The 19,870-nt window shown below is 40.1% G+C and overlaps 2 protein-coding genes and 1 non-coding gene across 12 annotated transcripts in view; 2 read left to right on the forward strand and 1 right to left on the reverse strand.

Moving 5' to 3' along the window:
• The window catches only part of NLRC4 (NLR family CARD domain containing 4), a 42,114-nt gene extending 35,550 nt beyond the window's left edge, over positions 1-6,564 (forward strand). For 2 of the 3 annotated variants that reach the window (XM_004029072.5, XM_004029071.5), the window contains exon 9: positions 6,248-6,564. In XM_004029072.5, coding sequence (XP_004029121.3) covers positions 6,248-6,540 — 293 coding nt within the window. In that variant the 3' untranslated portion in view covers positions 6,541-6,564. Of the gene's footprint in view, positions 1-3,435; positions 3,722-6,247 lie in introns of those variants that run through there. The other variant, XM_063696195.1, reaches the window with a different exon arrangement.
• A 362-nt stretch (positions 6,565-6,926) lies between these two features.
• Positions 6,927-19,870, reverse strand: part of SLC30A6 (solute carrier family 30 member 6) — a 57,683-nt gene continuing 44,739 nt past the window's right edge. For all 8 annotated transcript variants that reach the window (XM_019021453.4, XM_004029074.5, XM_055377680.2 and 5 more), the window contains one exon: positions 6,927-10,802. In XM_019021453.4, the coding sequence (XP_018876998.2) occupies positions 10,302-10,802 (501 nt within the window). In that variant the 3' untranslated portion in view covers positions 6,927-10,301. The remainder of the gene's footprint in view (positions 10,803-19,870) is intronic.
• LOC115933690 (U6 spliceosomal RNA) lies at positions 16,413-16,519 on the forward strand. The gene has a single exon (XR_004069544.1). It is a non-coding gene; the product is annotated as a U6 spliceosomal RNA (small nuclear RNA).

A 19,870-nucleotide genomic window follows, 5' to 3' on the forward strand; every position in this document is an offset into this window, starting at 1 on the left:
TCATTAGCCATCAGGGTAATAATGTAAACCAAAACTACAATGAGATACCACCTGAGACCCACTAGGGATGGTTATTATTTTTTATTAAAAGACATACAATAACAAGTGTTGTTGGCAAGGATACGGAGAAATTCATATGCTGGTAGTTAGAATGTAAAATGATGCAGCTGCTGAGGAAAACATTCTGGCAAGTTATACAAAATGTTAAACATAGAGTTGTCATATGACCCAGCAACTCTCTTCCTAGGTACTCAAGATAAATGAAAACCAATATCCACACAAAAACTTGTATATTAATGTTTATAATAGCATGTTTAGTAGCTCAAAAGTGGAAACAACTCAAATGTCCATCAAATAATGAATGGATTAAAAAAAGTAGTATGAAAAAAATTAGCTGTGTGTGGTGGCACATGCCTGTAATCCCAGCTACTTGGGAGGCTGAGGCAGGAGACTCTCTTGAACCGAGAAGGTGGAGGCTGCAGTAAGCCAAGATCGCGCCACTGAACTCCAGCCTGGGTGAGAGAGTGAGACTCTACCTCAAAAAAAAAAAAAAATAGCGGGGGCTGGGCCCGGTGGCTCACGCTTGTAATCCCAACAGTTTGAGAGGCCAAGGCGGGTGGGTCACCTGAGGTCAGGATGGCACCACTGCACTCCGGCCTGGGAGACAAAACAAACTAACAAACAAAAAACAGTGAATAAACACAATCTCTCTTAATATTTCCTGGCAATCTGTGTTTCTGTATTCAACACTGTATGTAAACTATTTTAAACTTTTTTCTTCTCAATCAGTACTCAGCGTCTCCTATTTCACAGAGGATGTGACTGTTATTTTTTTCTCTCCTTCTCCTTAGAGCTTATAGTAGGTTTCTCTTCTCCTACCTAAGCGCAGTCTCTTTAGCAGTGCTTGAGATGCCAGCCTCACCCTCACTCCGGTTCAGGGACATCATTTTATTGACTGTGCCTCTTGTTACTGACTCCCTCCTGTCAGTTTTTAAAGTTGCTCAAATCTCTTCCATTTTAAATAAAACTCTCCCTGAGTCCTATCTTCCTCCTTTGGTTATCATTCTATCTCTCCTCTCCTTCAAGGTAAAAGCTCTAAAACAAATTTTATGTACCCTTATGACATCTCCATTTCCTGACCATCTGCTACTTTCTACTCATTGCATCTGACTCTCCACACCCCTCCATGTGGCTGAATTTCAAGAGACACTTTCAGAAGTGTTTAATTTATTTGATTCCTCTGCAGGAGTTGACACTGAGCATTCCCTTCTTTTCAAAACATTCTCTTGACCTCCATGCCACCTTGGCTACTTCTCAGTCTTCTTTTCAATGGTGATTCCTCTACTCAGATATTAAATGTTCCTAGTTTTCCTTAAAGCTTGGTCTAGACTATCTGCTGTTCTTCCTCAGAGATTGCATTTGATCTCCAAGCTTTGCCATGTTTTGCTCTTGACTCCCAAAAATTTGTTTCTTACCCATCAGCAATCTGAGACTACAACATAAAAATCATTGCCAGCTCAGGTATCTATTTCACCTGTTTTTTTGTTTGTTTTGTTCCAGGCTGCAGTGCAGTGGTGCGATCTTGGCTCACTGCAACCTCCGCTTCCCGGGATTCTCTGTTCTCTATTCGCTTCTCTGAATCTCAAGTGATTCTCCTGCCTCAGCCTCCCCAGTAGCTGGGATTACGGGTCCATGCCGCCACTATAAGTATGTGCCATTATAAGTGTGTGCACTATGCCCAGCTAATTTTCGTATTTTTAGTAGAGACGAGGTTTCATCATGTTGGCCAGGCTGGTCTCAAACTCCTGACCTCAAGTGATCTGCCTGCTTCGGCCTCCCAAAGTGCTGGGCTTACAGGCATGAGCCACCATGCCTGACCAATTTCACCTGCTCTAACAAAACCCTTTGTTAAATGGCATCTTTCAACTTGGATGTTTGAAGCTGACCTCTGCTATCCAGCCTGTTCTCAAAGAGAGCTCATGCCTGTAATCCCAGCACTTTGTGAGGCCGAGGTGGGTGTATCACTTGAGGTCAGGAGTTCAAAGACCAGCCTGGCCAACATGGTGAAACCCTGTCTCTACTAAAAATACAAAAATTAGCTGGGCGTAGTGCACATAGTTATAATCCCAGCTATACGGGAAGCTGAGTTGGCAGGATCACTTACTTGAGCCAGTGGGGCAGATTGCAGTGAGCTGAGATTGCACCACTGCACTCCTGGGCAACAGAGCCAGAACCTGTCTCAAAAAAAAAAAAAAGCCATTGCAGACCCTGTTCATGTTCTAGAAGCTCTGTGTTAAATCCTGGGCCCAATCATTCTGCTGTATAGATCCCGCTATCATATTTTATTTTCCAAAAGCTCTTTCTTAGCATCTTATTGTTGCTGAGTAGATGCAGTCTACTGAAAAACTTAGGATCTCTGAAAAACTTAGGTCTTTGGAGTTTGATTTTTCTTGTTTCCTACAGTGCCTGATTTCTTTGGGAGTTGTTTTGGCTTTTAGTCTCAGTCTTCCTTGTGGGAGGCTGTTGTCAAATGTCTGATAATCCTGTACTGTCCTCTTCACATTTTAGAGGGAGACACAAGTTGATAGGGAGTTCTGTGTATCTAAGGGAGGCGGTGAATTTTTGACAGGCTAACTCCACTAGGGGGTGATTGGGCAAGCAAAATGGCCCCTTCTTTGTAGGGCCTTTTCCTGGGGGGCAGTTCCATTTCTCCTAAGAAGAATCCTCCAGTCTTCCTCCTGGAGCATGTAAGCCCAATTGCAAGTGTTCTGGGAACAAAGTGGAGTGGGAAAGCCTATTGCTTTTGTGTGCTCCCAGGGTACCCTGACCTACCATAGCACCCACCACCCATCTAATTACTTTATAATGCATGTCTTCACACTATTTTGTAAGCCCATTTAGACAGGGACCATGTCTGTCGTTTACACATATCCCCAGCACCCAGCATAATCCGCAGCACATAGTAGCACTAAAGATGTTGCTGAATGAATAAACAGTGAGAACTCTGGTACTCATTCAGGTGAACTACAGGACAACACAAATGAAGAGTTGTGTTTGGGATACAGGAACCCCCAAGAATCAGAACCCTTCTACCCAGGGCATTTGAGATTTTTCCTGGAATTCCAATCAAGCCATTTGCACTCTCCACAGCCCACATACAGCCTATGGCTCTAAATGTCATGGATTCTGTTTCTCTTGGATCTAGTCTGCTCCTCATAACACAAGCACTGCAGATTAAATGAACAAAAGGCATGCCCTTGGCTTATGACAAATGTTGTTTGTTCTTGGTTCCTGCACTAGCACACATTCCAATAATTATCTAAGAAACTCTCTTAAATTGATGATAAGATCCTTATACCTTAGTAGATAACCAGTATAAATTGCTCACCCTGTGAGGGTGGAATAGGCTTTAAATTCTTCTTAAATTCCTTTTAGGTGGTGAAAATATGTTCTGCTAGCTGAGAAGGAGAAAAAAAGTTGATCTTTGGGGAAGGAGCCTTAAATAGACACACAACTGGCAACCAGCATTTGGACTGAGTGCATGCCATGCTGGGAAGCATACGGAGAAGGGGCAAAGGCAGAAAGGACATGAACATGAGATGGAAGAGAGAGCAGGGAGAAAGCCATCCTCCAAGGAACAGAGGAGGTGGAAGGCAGGGGAAAGTAAGGACCTATGTACTATTTGGGCTGGGCACAGGCTAAGCTGCGATAACAGAGACCCAACTATACCATGGCTTACAGAAGGCAGAACTTGATTCTCTATCATGTAACAGTCCAGAAATGAGCAGTCCAGGCAGGTGGGGTGGTTTTCCTCTGTGCAGTCTTTCAGGCCCAGACCCCTACTTTTTTTTTACTCCTCTATTCCTTAAGAGTGTTATTTTTGACTTTATGGCCATAGCTAGGTCACTGCCCTGTGATCATTTCAACCTAGTAGAAGAGGGGAAAAGCAGAAAAGTGACATGGAAGTTGCACACATCACTTCTGCCTATACTTCCTTGGCAAAAATTTAGCCACACCTAATAGCAAGGGAGGCTGGGATATGAGTGGCCATATGCTGAAATAAAACTCTATTTATGGAATAAGGAGAGACAGTTTTGGGAACAACTAGCAGTCTGTCTCACTTTTCTTCTCTTTTTTTTTTTTTTGAAATGGAGTTTCACTCTTGTTACCCAGGCTGGAGTGCAATGGTGTGATCTCTGCTCACCGCAACCTCTGCCTCCTGGGTTCAAGTGATCCTCCTGCCTCAGCCTCCCGAATAGCTGGGATTACAGGCATGCAACACCACGCCTGGCTAATTCTGTATTTTTACTAGAGACGGGGTTTCTCCATGTTGGTCAGGCTGGTCTCGAACTCCTGACCTCAGGTGATCTGCCCGCCTTGGCCTCCCAAAGTGCTCGGATTATAGGCATGAGCCACCGCACCCAGCCTCTGTCTCACTTTTCAAATAAATAAAAGTGGCAAAGAAGGCCCAAAGATGGTGTCAGTGACACTGACCATGGGTAAGAGACATGAAGGCAGAACCCTGTGAATCATCTCCTTACCTGGCTTTGCCCACTTTAGCCGCTAGCATCTTGACCACGGTCAGGCAGGGTCAATCACTTTAGGTGTCTGTAAAGAAGAACCTGAAGAGCTTTCGAAACTCAAGACCTTATGATGGTGATAAAAGCATTGGCTGACATTGACTAAGGACACACTCTAGAATGTGCTTAGTTGCACTGAACAAACTACACAAGGCCATGCAGTGACATCAGACACCAAATTCACAGATCTCCTCTCACTACGGAGCTGGTAAACACCTTTACTGAAAGTGGGTAAGGGTATAGTTTCAGTGCATAACTAGGTTGACCTCACCCACGTAAGCTGGTCGGACAAGACTGTCCCTTTCTGTCATTAAGCCCTCATTACTAGTAGCAGATAGCTTTTAGTCTTTGCTTGCTAACCTTAAGATTGTACAGCACTGAACCTTTCCTTCTTTAACTTGAACTCTTTAGTGGTCTTCTCACTGAGACAATGGAAAGGAACTTTTAAAACCTCTTTTCCTACTTGGAATCCAAACTGAATCATGGACGTTCATTTCCATAAGGGTCAGTTTCTGGAACATTATCTGATATTACACATCTCCCAAGAAACACAAGTTTAATATACAACAAATTAACCCTCCAAAGTTGGGTGAGGGACACTAAGACTAAGATGAGCTCGGATGAGCCGAGAAATGTGGATTGAAAAGCCAGGCATACATCTTCTGCAATTTGTGTGTGATACTCTGGAGTATAAACATGTAAGTAACAGAGTTCCCATGTCCAGTCTGCCTGTCTGTCCACTCTGTACTTCAAGGTGAACTTAGTCATCCAGAAAAGGCCAGGTAGGTGGGTAGGGCTAACGCTTTGCACAATTTAATATGTGTAATTAACACAGAGCTAGTTTTGTGAAATCCTAATGTTGTATACTGGCCAATCTGTATGATGGTAAATGACCTGAAAGAAAGGTATTTTTTCTTATTGCAAGACTCACTTGGGTTCCAGTACCACCTAAACTGGTAACATGGGATAAAGAATGAACACTAAACTATTTGTGTATGTATACACACACACACACACACACATCCTATGTATGTGTGTGTGTGTGTGTGCATTCTTTGTGTATCAGAAAGACAGGATATCCACCTACCCTATGTAGGAAATACTTTAGGTGCCCTATTCTGTAAGGAATGGAGGAACTTCCTGAAGAGGCTCAGGGAGGGTTATACATAAACAGGTAAACAAAAACACCCAAATCTTTAGATACTGAAGGAGCCTCACTTACTCAAGTTTACAGTTAGGAACATACCCATAGAAACAACAGTTAGGTGGTGTTTACTTTTTCAGAAGAGGAAACGACTTAATATTGCCAAAGATTGACTCCAGTTTTGAAAACAAGTACTGAATATTTAATTAAAGCAACCTTCCATTTCCTAGGAGTAAGGAAAAGGGAAAAAAAAAGTAATTCATTTACATATTGTTGCTACCTCACTACGAATCACTATTTATCAGATTCCCTTATACTCTTGGAAAATATAATAGACCATATTCACAATCACTGCCCTAGCTATAGAGAATTATATTAATAATTTCTTTCTGAGGCAAAGCACTGGTTCAAACATGGCCATTTCAAAGTGAAAAAAAAAGTATGTAAAATAAATGTAGAACCTATTTCTCTTTTTTTTAAAAAATATTTTTCTTCCAACTAATATACTTATTTCTTTACCCAGGTGCATTTTTTGGAAAGAACCCTCTGAAAAACTTCCAGCAGTTGAATTTGGCGGGAAATCGTGTGAGCAGTGATGGATGGCTTGCCTTCATGGGTGTATTTGAGAATCTTAAGCAATTAGTGTTTTTTGACTTTAGTACTAAAGAATTTCTACCTGATCCAGCATTAGTCAGAAAACTTAGCCAAGTGTTATCCAAGTTAACTTTTCTGCAAGAAGCTAGGCTTGTTGGGTGGCAATTTGATGATGATGATCTCAGTGTTATTACAGGTGCTTTTAAACTAGTAACTGCTTAAATAAAGTGTACTCGAAGCCAGTAAGTGCTCTGGGACCTCATTATTTTAAGCCTGGTAGTTAAAAAAAATCTTGCAAAAGGATGCCAAAGAAGATAAGGAAGTGGAAAGAAGTTTAATTTGATGATTAAAAACATGCAACAGTTTTGTGTCTTAGCTCTCCTACTAGGATTATCGGCTCCTTGAAGGAACTCTCATTCATCTTTGTGTTACCTTTGGTCTGGGTCACACCAACTGGTATACTGAATGCATATTAACTTAGTATAGTGCCTGGCATGTAACAGATTCTCAACAATATTCTCAGTAAATATTCGCTGAATATGAGATAAATTATTAATAGCTACTGAATAAAGAAAGATTATTTAAAATCAGAGAGGAAACTCCATATATGTTCTTTAATCCAAACAGTTTAATTCAAGCAATCTTGAATGTAAAAAGCACTTTCTGATATTAGAAGGAGATCAGCCTCCCAAAAAAAATCAGCATTCTTTAGTCAAGCAAAACTTGGAAGTTTACAAACAGCTAAATCAGAAGCTTGAAATTCAGGTCCTCTCCAGTACCTGCTACATTATATGTAATTCCAAACATGACTTCAGAGATTAAAGAAGAAAGGGAAGATGTTTCCCATTCTTTTGTACCCTATATAAACTAAGGGTACCCTGCCCTAATCTTTTTTCCAACACTTCCCCAAATAACCCTTCCTTACAAAGAAAGAAGTCTAAGAAAACTCTCTCATCTAAATATATTTAAGTAGAGGCAAGCCTGAAAAAAACACAAAAACCTAAATGGTGTTAGGCTGTGGTTCACCTATTCTCATGGCACCTCAAATTAATGGCTTGGGTGTTGGTGCAGGTAACACTTGGCCTGTATGTTGAGGTAGTCACTAGATAAAATTCTGGGCACAACATCCGTTTAGCAATTGGGCACACATTCTACAGATTTAGCCATAACGTTTTGAAGCTGATTATTTTACAGATCAACTAATTAATTCCTCTCCCTAACTTTACAGATGAGAAAGCTCAGATGATTTGCCCATGGGTTATAAAACTACTTCCTTACACAGTGGCAGCATCAGAACTGGAATTCAGATCTCTTGCCTCCTAGGCAGTGTTTTTCCTATTATAATATGGTGACTTCGTAAAGCAGGGTTAATTACATTCCACAAAGCTTACATCTTAATCACAAACAATGGGACAAATATTTAAATTGAACTTCTTTCTCTGTCTAGCTTCAAGTGATTCTGTGGCAAGATTTACTAGTAAGGCTGCTGCCTATAGGCCTATCCTGGGCAAGTTCCTTATTTTCATATCCAGAAGTTAGTCAAAGCTTGGCAAATAAGACTTCTCTATATAATAATGCATGGCCCAATGTCCCCTGTAACATCTTACATGCAGGACGTAGGGCCAATTCTTTCATAACCCACAGGCAACTGTGAGTGTCCTTTCTCAAATAGTGAAGGTAGGTATTAAAGCACCTTTGGTGGGACAGATGCACAGGTGTTGCCTCTGAATTGGTGTTGAGGAAGCAGGCATAAAACCTCACACAGAACTGTGTTTGGTACCTGAACACTTTAAAATCCTATGGGGATGGGGAAGACATGCATGGGGTGGCAGCACATACCTCTTAACCATAACTCAGGACATGGCAGTTCAGATTTCATGCATTACCCTAATTCACATTTAGTTGAGATCAATGGAGGAAGAAGAATCATCCTGTAATAGTAGACCAATAACAGATACAGTAATAGTTGGAAAACATAAGATAAAGGCCAAGGAACAGGTTGCCTTATTACATTTTATGAAGTATCATTTTCCCCAGTAGTCAAGGTAGCGTAGGCTGTTATTTCTTTAGCAGGTCACATGCCTGAACAGGGGTTGCAGATGTCAAAGACAATGACCAACTCCTCACTAAGAAAAAGGTATTTAGGACATGGTCACTTATTACCACAGATGACAATTCTGCTTGACAGAGATGGCTTCTTGGATGTTTTTAATCCACAGTGAAGGAAAAGGATTTCAAAGTGCTGCTCCTATTTGAAAGTGAATGAGTTGACTGAAGAAACTGTTGCAAAAGAAAAACAAAAATCTTCTCTAGATAGCTGGCTGATGGCTGGGAAAGTCATAAATCTCCAGGAGCATTGGATTCCAGGAAAGTTAAGTCCATTCACAAAATCCCATTTTAAAACTGTTATGGAATGCATAATAAAATAAAACAATAAAAAACCCTCCTAGGTCATGTGTGACTGCTGCTTGTTATACTTTTTGGAAGTAATACTAGCCATGTTAGAAAGTCCTTAAACTCTGCATTTGGAAAACAACTAAAAAATAACATAATCTATGTAATTCTCACATTTCATCACAGTTAACAATTTCCCATTTTTGACAAAGCAAAACAAAAAGAAACTGCCCACTGCAGACCTAACAATGCTGTATTCTATAATCTAAGGTCCATTATGCTTTGGTAAAATTATATATGCTCAAATTCTTTGTGCAACTTGAAAAGACATCAAATTCCATATTATGTATGGAACTCCATGTGTTTTGGTAACATATTTGATATATTTTGTTAATAAAATAAGAAATTAAAAAGCCAATGAATGAAAATGTGTCAGAAAAGATAAATTCATTATGTCAGTATTTGATTAAATGTAACATAGAAAATTGGGATTCTTTCACTGCATATCACCAAAAGTTGGGTAGTCACTTAATCAAAATAAAACACTGAGAACCAGGGACTATTTACAAATGTACTAAAATTTTTAAAGGAGAGAAACTTTAACAAAAATCTTGATAATTAAAAATTCAAATTGTGCTAGATAGAATGTATTCCAAAATCTCTGCTAAAAATTTTTGCTTTTAGTTTGTAAGACATAATTCAGGAGAACCTCAAAGAAAAAATTAGCAATTAAGTTTGGAAAAGCTATAAAAGAGACTTTTACTTTTTGAACAGACATTTTTCGCTTTCCCAAAATGTGTTATTATTCAAGAAGCATATTTATAAATTTCATTAAAGAAAATATCGGCCAGGTGCGGTGGCTCACACCTAATCCCAGCACTTTGGGAGGCTAAGGTGGGTGGATCATGAGGTCAGGAGTTCAAGACCAGCCTGGCCAACATGGTGAAATCCCCCGTCTTTACTAAAAATACAAAAATTAGCTGGGCGTGGTGGCAGGTGCCTGTAATCCCAGCTACTCGGGAGGCTGAGGCAGGAGAATCATTTGAACTCAGGAGGCAGAGGTTGCAGTGAGCTGAGATCACGCCACTGCATTCCAGCCTGGGCGACAGAGTGAGACTCCATCTCAAAAAACAAAACAAAACAAAAACTAAGGAAGCCTTAATAAAGTACAGCCTTAAGTTAATAATAATGTATTGGCCGGGCACAGTGGCAGAGCAAGACTCCGTCTCGGAAAAAAAAAGAAATATCGTATCTTAGTAATGTGACAGATCTACTCCATCAAGTGGCTCTTATAAAGGTAAGGTCACATCACACTGCAGTCAACTACAAAACCAAAGATACCAAAATCCAAATTTAAAGAAACACATTTTCTAAAGGAAGCCTATTTAAAGCCTTTAACATTTACAAAGATTTCACTGTCACAAATACATTTCACAAAAATATAGTTTCATAGGTTTCATGAAATGTGAACAAGCCTACTATTATCTAACATTTAGAGTAAATGATTAAACAGTCAATGCAAAGTTGGATTACTAAATAAATTGGAAGCCAAGGAGTCAATATTCCTTATAAAAATAAGTTAGAGTCTATCATGGTCTTGGTTGTCCAATTCTATTATTAGTTCCATATCTACTTGGTGTATTTGTAAAACCAGTCCTCAATCCTTGAGTTGCTCCAATTCCTGGAACTCCAAGTCCTTGATTAAGCATGCTGCTGTAAGGTGTGTGTCCATGATTGAGACCAAAACCATAAGGCTTTGTTTGTGTGTTTAGAAGAATAACTGGGTTCACATTTTTCCCAGGAGTGTTAAATGAAAATTCTGGAGGTGGACTACTAGGTTTAGCTGGAGTTGATGTAACTGGGTTCAAATCATCAGTACCCTTTAAAAGAGGCATTGGGATTACGTGATGATCTGAAAAGTTTAGGACATTGGCTGCAACAGGCCCAGACAATAAGGCAGGCCTAATCCAGTCATCCTTGAAAATTTGAACAGTTAGAGTAGACACTAGAGTGTACAGCCTGTTGGTCACATGAGCAAGAACCATTTGTTCATTGGCATCTCGTCGAATTCTTACATGCACTGATCCAGCCTAAAAGGGGCAAAATCATAACAAAGAGATTGCTTAGAATTATACTAACAAAAAATTCATTAGATAAAACATTTTATTTATGATTTGGTAAGTTCCTGGCATTTTCTTTGAAAGAAAAAGCTTAATGTTAATATTTCTTAAAGACTACTTGCTGGTGATTATCATTGTAATGAGTTAAATAATTTGTGAATCTTTAAAATAACAAAAAAAGAAATATCCATGTAGGAACAAGACAGGAATATTATAATACAAGGAAGAATAGAAATGAAACATACAAAAAATACAATGTAAGAGCCAAAAAGGTAGGTATTAATTCCAATTGAAGAGGACTTCAAAAGAAGATGGCATTTAATCTAGGGTTGGTGATTAAACAGAATTTCAAAAAGTAGAGAAGCATTCCACACTGAGGGAAAAGCAATGAAAATGTATGGCATACTTGGTAAGAATAAGCAATAATACCAATATATAAAGAAGTCCTGGCCGGGCGCAGTCGCTCACATCTGTAATCCCAGCACTTTGGGAGGCCGAGGTGGGTGGATTACCTGAGGTCAGGAGTTCGAGACCAGCCTGGCCAACATGGTGAAACCCCGTCTCCACTAAAAATACAAAAAATTAGCCAGGCATAGTGGCATGTGCCTGTAATCCCAGCTACTTGGCAGACCAAGGCAGGAGAATAGCTTGAACCCAGGAGGCGGAGGTTGCAGTGAGCCAAGATCGCACCACTGCACTCCAGCCTGAGTGACAGAGTGATATCCTATCTTGAAAAAGAAAAAAAAGAAGTCCAAGTATTTCAGGGGGCAGAAGAAGGAGGAGGGAGAGAGAAGAGAGGGAGAGAAGGAAGAGAGGAAGCAAAGAAGAGAAGGAGAAACAGAGGAAGGGGCTGGGTGTGGTGGCTCACGCCTGTAATCCCAGCACTTTGGGAGGCTGAGGTGGGCGGATCACCCCTGAGGTCAGGATTCGAGACCAGCCTGACCAACATGGTGAAACCCCACCTCCACTAAAAATACAAAAATTAGCCGGGTGTGGTGGCACGTGCCTATAATCCCAGCTACTCAGGGAGCTGAGGCAGAAGAATTGCTTGAATCTGGGAGGCAGAGGTTGCAGTGAGCCGAGATCACGCCATCGCACTCCCAGCATGGGAAGAGAAGAAGGGAAGAAGGAAGAAAGAAAAATGATAGGTAGGTAATAAGGTTAAAAAGAGGCTACCAGAGGACTCTAAAATGATAAGGAATTTCAATTTAACATCTGCAACCTAACAGAAATAAATAATCAGAGTTCAGAAAAATTGTAGGTATAGATGACTGGAAATCAGGTAGGAAAAAAACTTCAACAATCTAGATTATAAATGAGGAGAGCTGCCAAGTGCAGTGGCTCATGCCTGTAATCCCAGCACTCTGGGAGGCCAAGGCAGGCGGATCACCTGAGGTCAGGAGTTTGAGACCAACATGGCGAAATCCCGTCTCTACTAAAAATACAAAAATTAGCTGGGCATGGTGGCATGCACCTGTAATCCCAACTACTCAGGAGGCTGAGGCAGGAAAATCACTTGAATCCAGGAGGCAGACGTTGCAGAGAGCAGAGATCATGCCACTGCACTCCAGCCTGGGAGACAGAACAAGACTCTGTCACAAAACAAAACAAAACAAAACAAAACAAAACAAAACAAAAGAGGACAGCTGAGCCAGGCCAAAAATAGTGGGATCAGAGAGGGACAGACAGATATATCATATTCCAGAGGCAGTAATGGAAGGACTTGATACCCAGCTGGAAGTAAAGGATGAGGGAGATTGACTCATCAAAGATGATATCAAGGCTTCTAAGGGATAGAGAGCACCAGGCATTACAATGAGAGTTAGAAGTATATTTGTTAACTTGAAAAAGTGTTTACCATAAATTATGGTTTTTTTTGGTTTTGTTTTTTTTGTTTTCTTTGTAGAGATGAGGTCTCACCATGTTGCCCAAGCTGGTCTCGAACTCCTAGGTTCAAGCGATCCTCCTGCCTCAGCCTCCCAAAGTGCTGGGATTACAGGCGTGAGCCACCATGCCCGGTCCATAAATTATGTTTTTAAAGTAGATAATCAGCAAATGATCCTATTTTGGTTAACACAAACACACACACACACACTCCCCCAGCCTGAGCAACATGGTGAAACCTCATCTCTACAAAAAATAAAAAAAATTAGCTGGGTGTGGTGGCACACATCTGTAGTGCCAGCTACTCAGCTACGCAGGAGGCTGAGGTGGGAGAATTGATTGAACCTGAGAGGTTGAGGCTGCAGTGGCTGCACCACTGCACTCCAGCCTGGGTGACAAAGAGAGACCTTGTATCAAGAAAAAAAAAAAAAAGAATTCAACCCCATTTATAATATCCACAAAAGAAATAAAATACCTAGAAATACATCTAACCAAAGAGGTGAAAGATCTCTACAAGGAGAACTATGAAACACTGCTCAAAGAAATCACAGATGATACAAACAAATGGAAAAACATTCCACGCTCATGGATTGGAAGATCAGTATCATTAAAATGGCCATATTGTCCAAAGCAATCTATAGATTCCATGCTATTACTATCAAACTACCAATGTCATTTTTCATAGAAGTAGAAAAAAATATTTTAAAATACATATGGAACCAAAAAAGAGTCCAAATAGCCAAAGAAATTCTAAGCAGAAAGAACAAAGCTGGAAGCATCACATTACCTGAATTCAAACTATAAGGCTACAGTAACCAAAACAGCATGGTACTGGTAAAAAGACAAACACATAGACCAATGGAACAGAATAAAGAACCCAGAAATAAAGCCACATACCTACAGCCATCTGATCTTTGACAAAGTCAACAAAAATAGGCAGTGGGGAAAGGACTACCTATTCAATAAATGGTACTAGGATAGCTAGCTAGCCATATGCAGAAGAATGAAGCTGGACCTTCACTTTCACCATATAAAAAGATTAACTCAAGATGGATTAAAGATTTCAATTTAAGACCTCAGCAGGGTGCTATGGCTCATGCCCTGTAATCCCAGCACTTTGGGTGGCTGAGGTAGGCAGATCACCTGAGGTCAGGAGTTCAAGACCAGCCTGACCAACATGGTGAAACCCTGTTTCTACAAAAATGGAAAAAAAAAAATTAGCCGGGCGTGGTGGCAAATGCCTGTAGTTTCAGCTACTTGGGAGGCTGAGAAGGAAAAATCACTTGAACCCAGGAGGCAGAGGTTGCAGTGAGCTGAGATCATGCCACTGCACTCCAGCCTGGGTGACAGAGCTAGACTTCGTCTCAAAAAAAAAAAAACAGACCTCAAAACTGTAAGAATCTTGCGAGACAACCAAGAAACACCTACAGAATGGGAGAAAATATTCGCAAACTATGCATCAGACAAAGATCTGATATCAGAATCTATACAGAACTTAAAAACTGAACAAGCAAAAAACAAATAACCCCATTAAAAAATGGGAAAAAAACATGAAGATACATCTCAAAAGAAGTCATACAAGTGGCCAAGAAGCATGAAAAAAATGCTCTTCATCACTAATCAGCAGAGAAATGCAAATCAAAACCACAATGAGATACCATCCCACACTACTCAGAATGGCTACTATCATTATTATTTATTTATTTATTTAATTATTTATTTTGAGAGAGTCTTGCTCTCTTGCCCAGGCTGGAGTGCAGTGGCACAATGTCAGCTCACAGCAACCTCCACCTCCTGGGTTCAAGCAATTCTCCTGCCTCAGCCTCCCAAGTAGCTGGGATTATAGGCCCACGCCACCATGCCCGGCTAATTTTAGTATTTTTAGTAGAGATAGGATTTCGCTTTGTTGGCCAGGCTGGTCTTGAACTCCTGACCTCAGGTGATCTGCCTGCCTCAGCCTCCCAAAGTGCTGGGATTACAGGCATGAGCCACCGCGCCCGGCCAGAATGGTTATTATTAAAAAGTGAAAAAACAACAGATGCTGGTGAGGCTGCAGAGAAAAGGGAGTGTTTATACACCGTTGGTGGGGATGTAAATCAGTTCAGCCACTCTAAAAAGCAGTTTGAAGATTTCTCAAAGAACTTAAAGCAGAAATACCATTTGACCCAGCAATCCCATAACTGGGTATATATCCAAAAGAAAATAATCTTTCTACCAAAAAGACACATGTACTTGGATGTTCATTGCAGCACTATTCACACAGCAAAGGCATGGCATCAACCTAGGTGCCCAATAACACCTAGGATTGATGGGCACCTAGGTTGGATTGCTTAAGGAAGAGTTTGAGACCAGCCTGGACCACATAGCAAGACTCTATCGTTATAAAAAATAAATTAGCCAGGCACACATATGCAGTCCCAGCTACGAGGAAGGCTGAGGCAGGAAGACTGCTTGAGCCTAGAGGGTTGAGGCTGCAGTGAGCCATGACTATACCCCTGCACTCTAGCCTGGGTGACAGAGCAAGACCCTGTCTCAATAAATAAAAAATAAGACATAAATAAAGAAAAATAAAAAACAGAAGGACAGAGACAAGTATCAAGGATGACAATATTTATCTCTAGATGGCAGAATTATTAAGGATATTTACTCTCTTTTTTATGACTTAGTTACAAGTTTTTATTTTCTTAACAATTGGGTACTATTTGCCTAATAAGAACTTAAAAAAAAAAAAAAATATATATATATATATATATATATATATATATAATAGATGGCCAGGCATGGTAGCTCATGCCTGTAATCCCAGCACTTTGGGAGGCTGAGGTAGATGGATCGCTTGAGCTCAGGAGTTTGAGACCAGACTGGACAACATGGCAAAACCCCATCTCTACAAAAAATACAAAAATTAGCCGGGCGTGGTGGTGCGCGCCTATAGTCACAGCTACTTGGGAGGCTGAGGTGTGAGGATGGCTTGAGCCCATGAGGCAGAGGTTGCAGTGAGCCAAGATCATGTCACTACACTCCAGGCTGGGCAACAGAGCCAGACCCAGTCTCAAAAAAAGAGAGTAAATAAAATTAAATAAAATGTCCAGCAGACACTCCATGTTGGTCTCTAAATAAACACAGATTTTTAAAAAAGAAAAAAATTCTTACAAAACATAAACTGCACATAAATTAGCCAAATTGTTTAGTAACAATGTATCTGAATCTATGACTTGAAATACTAAATACAGAAAAATAGTAAGAGAGCTATTGTCAATCATGAGACAGAGAAAATATCTATATTCCTTGAATTTGACTTCTAGTTTATTACTTTTAGCTAAGACAAGCCACGTCTTGAAATCAAGTCATTTCTGATCTTTCCCTTTTCTTTTGCCACTACCATTCACAGTTGTCACTATTAAAGATGCCATATCCTCTTTCAGTCTGATATGGAAATCAAAGTAATTAAAATAAGGAAACACTGTTTTCAGAGTATGAACTTGAAAAGTCTCCTATAATTACAGTGCATGCGTTCATCTATGGCTTTTGTGATATTAACTTTTAGCAGCTCAAAAGCTTGTTTTATTAAATTCCTGGGTCTTAACCAGGGACTTCATAGGTGCGGTTTCTAGATGCCAAGTTCTGAGTTGATGACTATATTCTTTGTGTTTATAAGCCATCCAATGTCATTAACGCAATTAAAAGAACGGTTAAGTGGTCACTTCGGCAGCACATATACTCAAATTGGAACGATACAGAGAAGATTAGTATGGCCTCTGTGCAAAGATGACATGCAAATTCATGAAGCGTTCCATATTTTAAAAAATTAATTAATTAAAAAAAAGGAAAGAATGGTTAAAAATGAACATAAGACTCAAGGTGTGTAGTTCTAAAAGGCATTCTAGAAGGCAATTTGGGAATTTGCATCAAAAGCCATAAAAAATGTGAATATTTTCAGATTTACAAAAACTTCTAAAAATTAATCTTAAGAAATAATCATGGATATTTACAAAGATTATCCCATAAAAATGTTTATCCCAGGCTGGGCATGGTGCCTCATGCCTATAATCCCAGCACTTTGGGAGGCCGAGGCGGGCAGATCACAAGATCAGGAGTTCGAGACCAGCCTGGCCAACACAGTGAAACCCTATCTCTACTAAAAATACAAAAAATTAGCCAGACGTGGGGCATGGTGGGGCATCTGTAATCCCGGCTGTCTCTTCGCAGATTCTACAAAAAGAGAGATTCCAACCTCCTGAATCAATAAAAAGGTTTAACTCTGTGAGATGAATCTACACATCACAAAGCAGTTTCACAGATAGCTTCTTTCTAGTTTTTATCTACTTGGGAGGCTGAGGCAGGAGAGTTGCTTGAACTCAGGAGGCGGAGGTTGCAGGGAGCCAAGATCATGCCATTGCACTCCAGCCCAGGTGACAGTGTGAGACTCTGTCTCAAAAAAAAAAAAAAAAAAAAAAGTTTATCCTAGACCTGTTAATATAGGAAAAATAGAAGAGAATCTAAATATTCACTAAGGGACTTATGAAATAAATTATGGCATATTTAGATAATGTAAAACTAAGAAAACTAAAAATTATGTTGGGATTCTTGCAAGATGGCAGCAGTGGTGGCAGTTTTTGAAATGCCTCAAATATTTCCATTAAAACAAAGAAAGTAACCTAGTACCCCTATGAAAACCCAAATAAAAGGTATAAGACCTTCAAGGTAACACAATCTGTGCAGCAGGAAGCAACAGCTCATCTGACTGACCTAAAAACCCCAAAGCGGCTAACAAGACTTAACGGAAATCTAGGACAGCCAATATGAGAAAAGCAGCTGCAACTGGGAGGAGTTTTGCACATTACAACAGTGGGCAAATACACTGGGTCTGCAATAAGGGCTGGAATAGTCTGAGCCCTATGAGTTCTCGAAAGTAACCAGGCAAAGCTCCCCTCCAAAAAAAAAAAAAAAAACTCCATATCAAAAAGAAACAATGGCAAGAGAATCCAAACTGAGTAGTACAGTTGAGACAAAGGACAGAAGAAGTTCAGATAAAAATGTAAGGCAGGGCCAGGCACAGTGCCTTGTGCCTGTAATCCCAACACTTTGGGAGGCCAAGGCAGTAGGAGTGCTTAAGGCCAAGAGTTCAAGACCAGCCTAAGCAACACAGCAAGACTGTTTCTACAAAAAAAATTAAAAAGATCAGCTGGGCATGGTGGCGTGTACCTGTAATCCCAGCTACTGGGAAGGCTGAGGTAGGAGGATCATTTGAGCCCAGACATTTGAGACTGCAGTGAGCTATATCTCTACCACTCACTCCAGCCTGGGTGACAGGGCAGGACGCTGTCTCCTTAAAAAAAAAAAAAAAAAAAAAAAAAAAAATGCTGGACACAGTGGCTCACTCCTGTAATCTTAGCACTTTGGGAGGCCAAGAAGAGCAGATCACCTGAGGTCAGAAGTTTGAGACCAGCCTGGCCAACATGGTGAAACCCCTGTTTCTACCAAAAAATTCAAAAATTAGCTAGGCATGGTGGCATGCACCTGTAGTCTCAGCTACTGGGGAGGCTGAGGTGAAAGGATCGCTTGAACCTGCGAGGCGGAGGTTGCAGTGAGCCGAGATCATGCCATTGCACTCACTCTAGCCTGGCGACAGAGTGAGACCCTGTCTCAAAAAAAAAAAAAAAAAAAAAAAAAGGTAAAAATGGCAGAGAGGAACAGAGCCAGAACAAAAATCTTTCTTCTTTCACAAAATCATCAGAAGATGGAGCTCTAGACCCATGAATTTGTACACACTACCCTAAACCACTCCTAATTTTAAAGTTCAGGAAAACTAATTTCACATAAAAATGAGCAACAGAAAAGAAGAGAGGGTCAAATCCCACACAAAATTATGTAAGAAAAAGAGACTATAAAACAGATTATAAAAGATCACCAGACAGATAAAACTACATGTCAGATAAAAACTATAACCTACTTTTTAAAAACCAATCAAAAGATATAAAACAAGATAATAAATCAGAATTAGAAAACCTTAGAAATGAGATGACAATTGTAATACTAGAAAAAAAGATCACTTTAGAAATGAAGACTTACTCAGAACAAATACAAACATAAGGAAACATACAGGTATACTTTAAGAGACACAAAAGGTCAAAAAAAAATCAAAAGGAAATTAAAAGATAAGAATTTGAAAGAAAATAACAGTAAGAAAGGCAAAGATCCAACATATTTAACATGCAAATAACAGAAGTTTCCACAAAAGAAAACCAAAGAAAGAGAATAGAACAAATATTACAAAATACAATTAGATGTTTTAAAAAATTATTTTTGAAACAGCATTATCGAAAGCGTGCACTGTGGGCCGAGCGCAGTAGCTCATGCCTGTAATCCCAACACTTTGGGAGGCCAAGGAGGGAGGATCACTTGAGGTCAGGAGTCTGAGACCAGCTTGGTCAACATGGTAAAACCCCATCTCTACTAAAAAAAAACAAAAATTAGCTGGGCGTGGTGGTGTGTGCCTGTAATCCCAGCTACTCGGGAGGCTGAGGCAGGAGAATCGCTTGAACCCTGGAGGCAGAGGCTGCAGTGAGCCGAGATTGCACTACTGCACGCCCACCTGGGCGACAGAGCAAGACTCCGTCTCAAAAATAAAAATAAAAAAAAAAAGAAGAAAGGGTGCACTGCATACCTGAAATAACTAATGCAGAATGACCAATGCCAAGACATATTCTAGTAAAGGTACTGAACTTAAAAAAAAATCTTTTGGGCATCCAGGCAAAAAGATCAAGTGACATATAAAAAGAAAAAAATTAAGACTATCATTAGGCATTGTCTCAGAAATGCTTCATGCCAGAAATAAAAGGGATAATGTGTTTTTAAGAAACTTGAAACAAATGTGTACTGAAGAGTTTATATCCAATCAAACTAATTTTTAATTATAATGTCCACAAGCTGCTTTCAACATTCAAGAATTTAGAGAATATTGTTCCCAACGGCCCCTTCTAAAGAATTTAAAGAAGTGTGGTGGGTCCCCCACTAGGTTATTCGACGATGTATGTCCGCTGCCCGAACTCTGAAGGCCAGGCAATGAGCCAAAGCCATGGTGTACAGTCGAGGAGCAAGCGACCCTGAGAACCAAAGATTTTAGAGAGCATCTGAGACCCTACCAAGGAAAA

This window comes from Gorilla gorilla, chromosome 12 (assembly GCF_029281585.2).
Source record: "Gorilla gorilla gorilla isolate KB3781 chromosome 12, NHGRI_mGorGor1-v2.1_pri, whole genome shotgun sequence".
Lineage (NCBI taxonomy): Eukaryota > Metazoa > Chordata > Mammalia > Primates > Hominidae > Gorilla > Gorilla gorilla.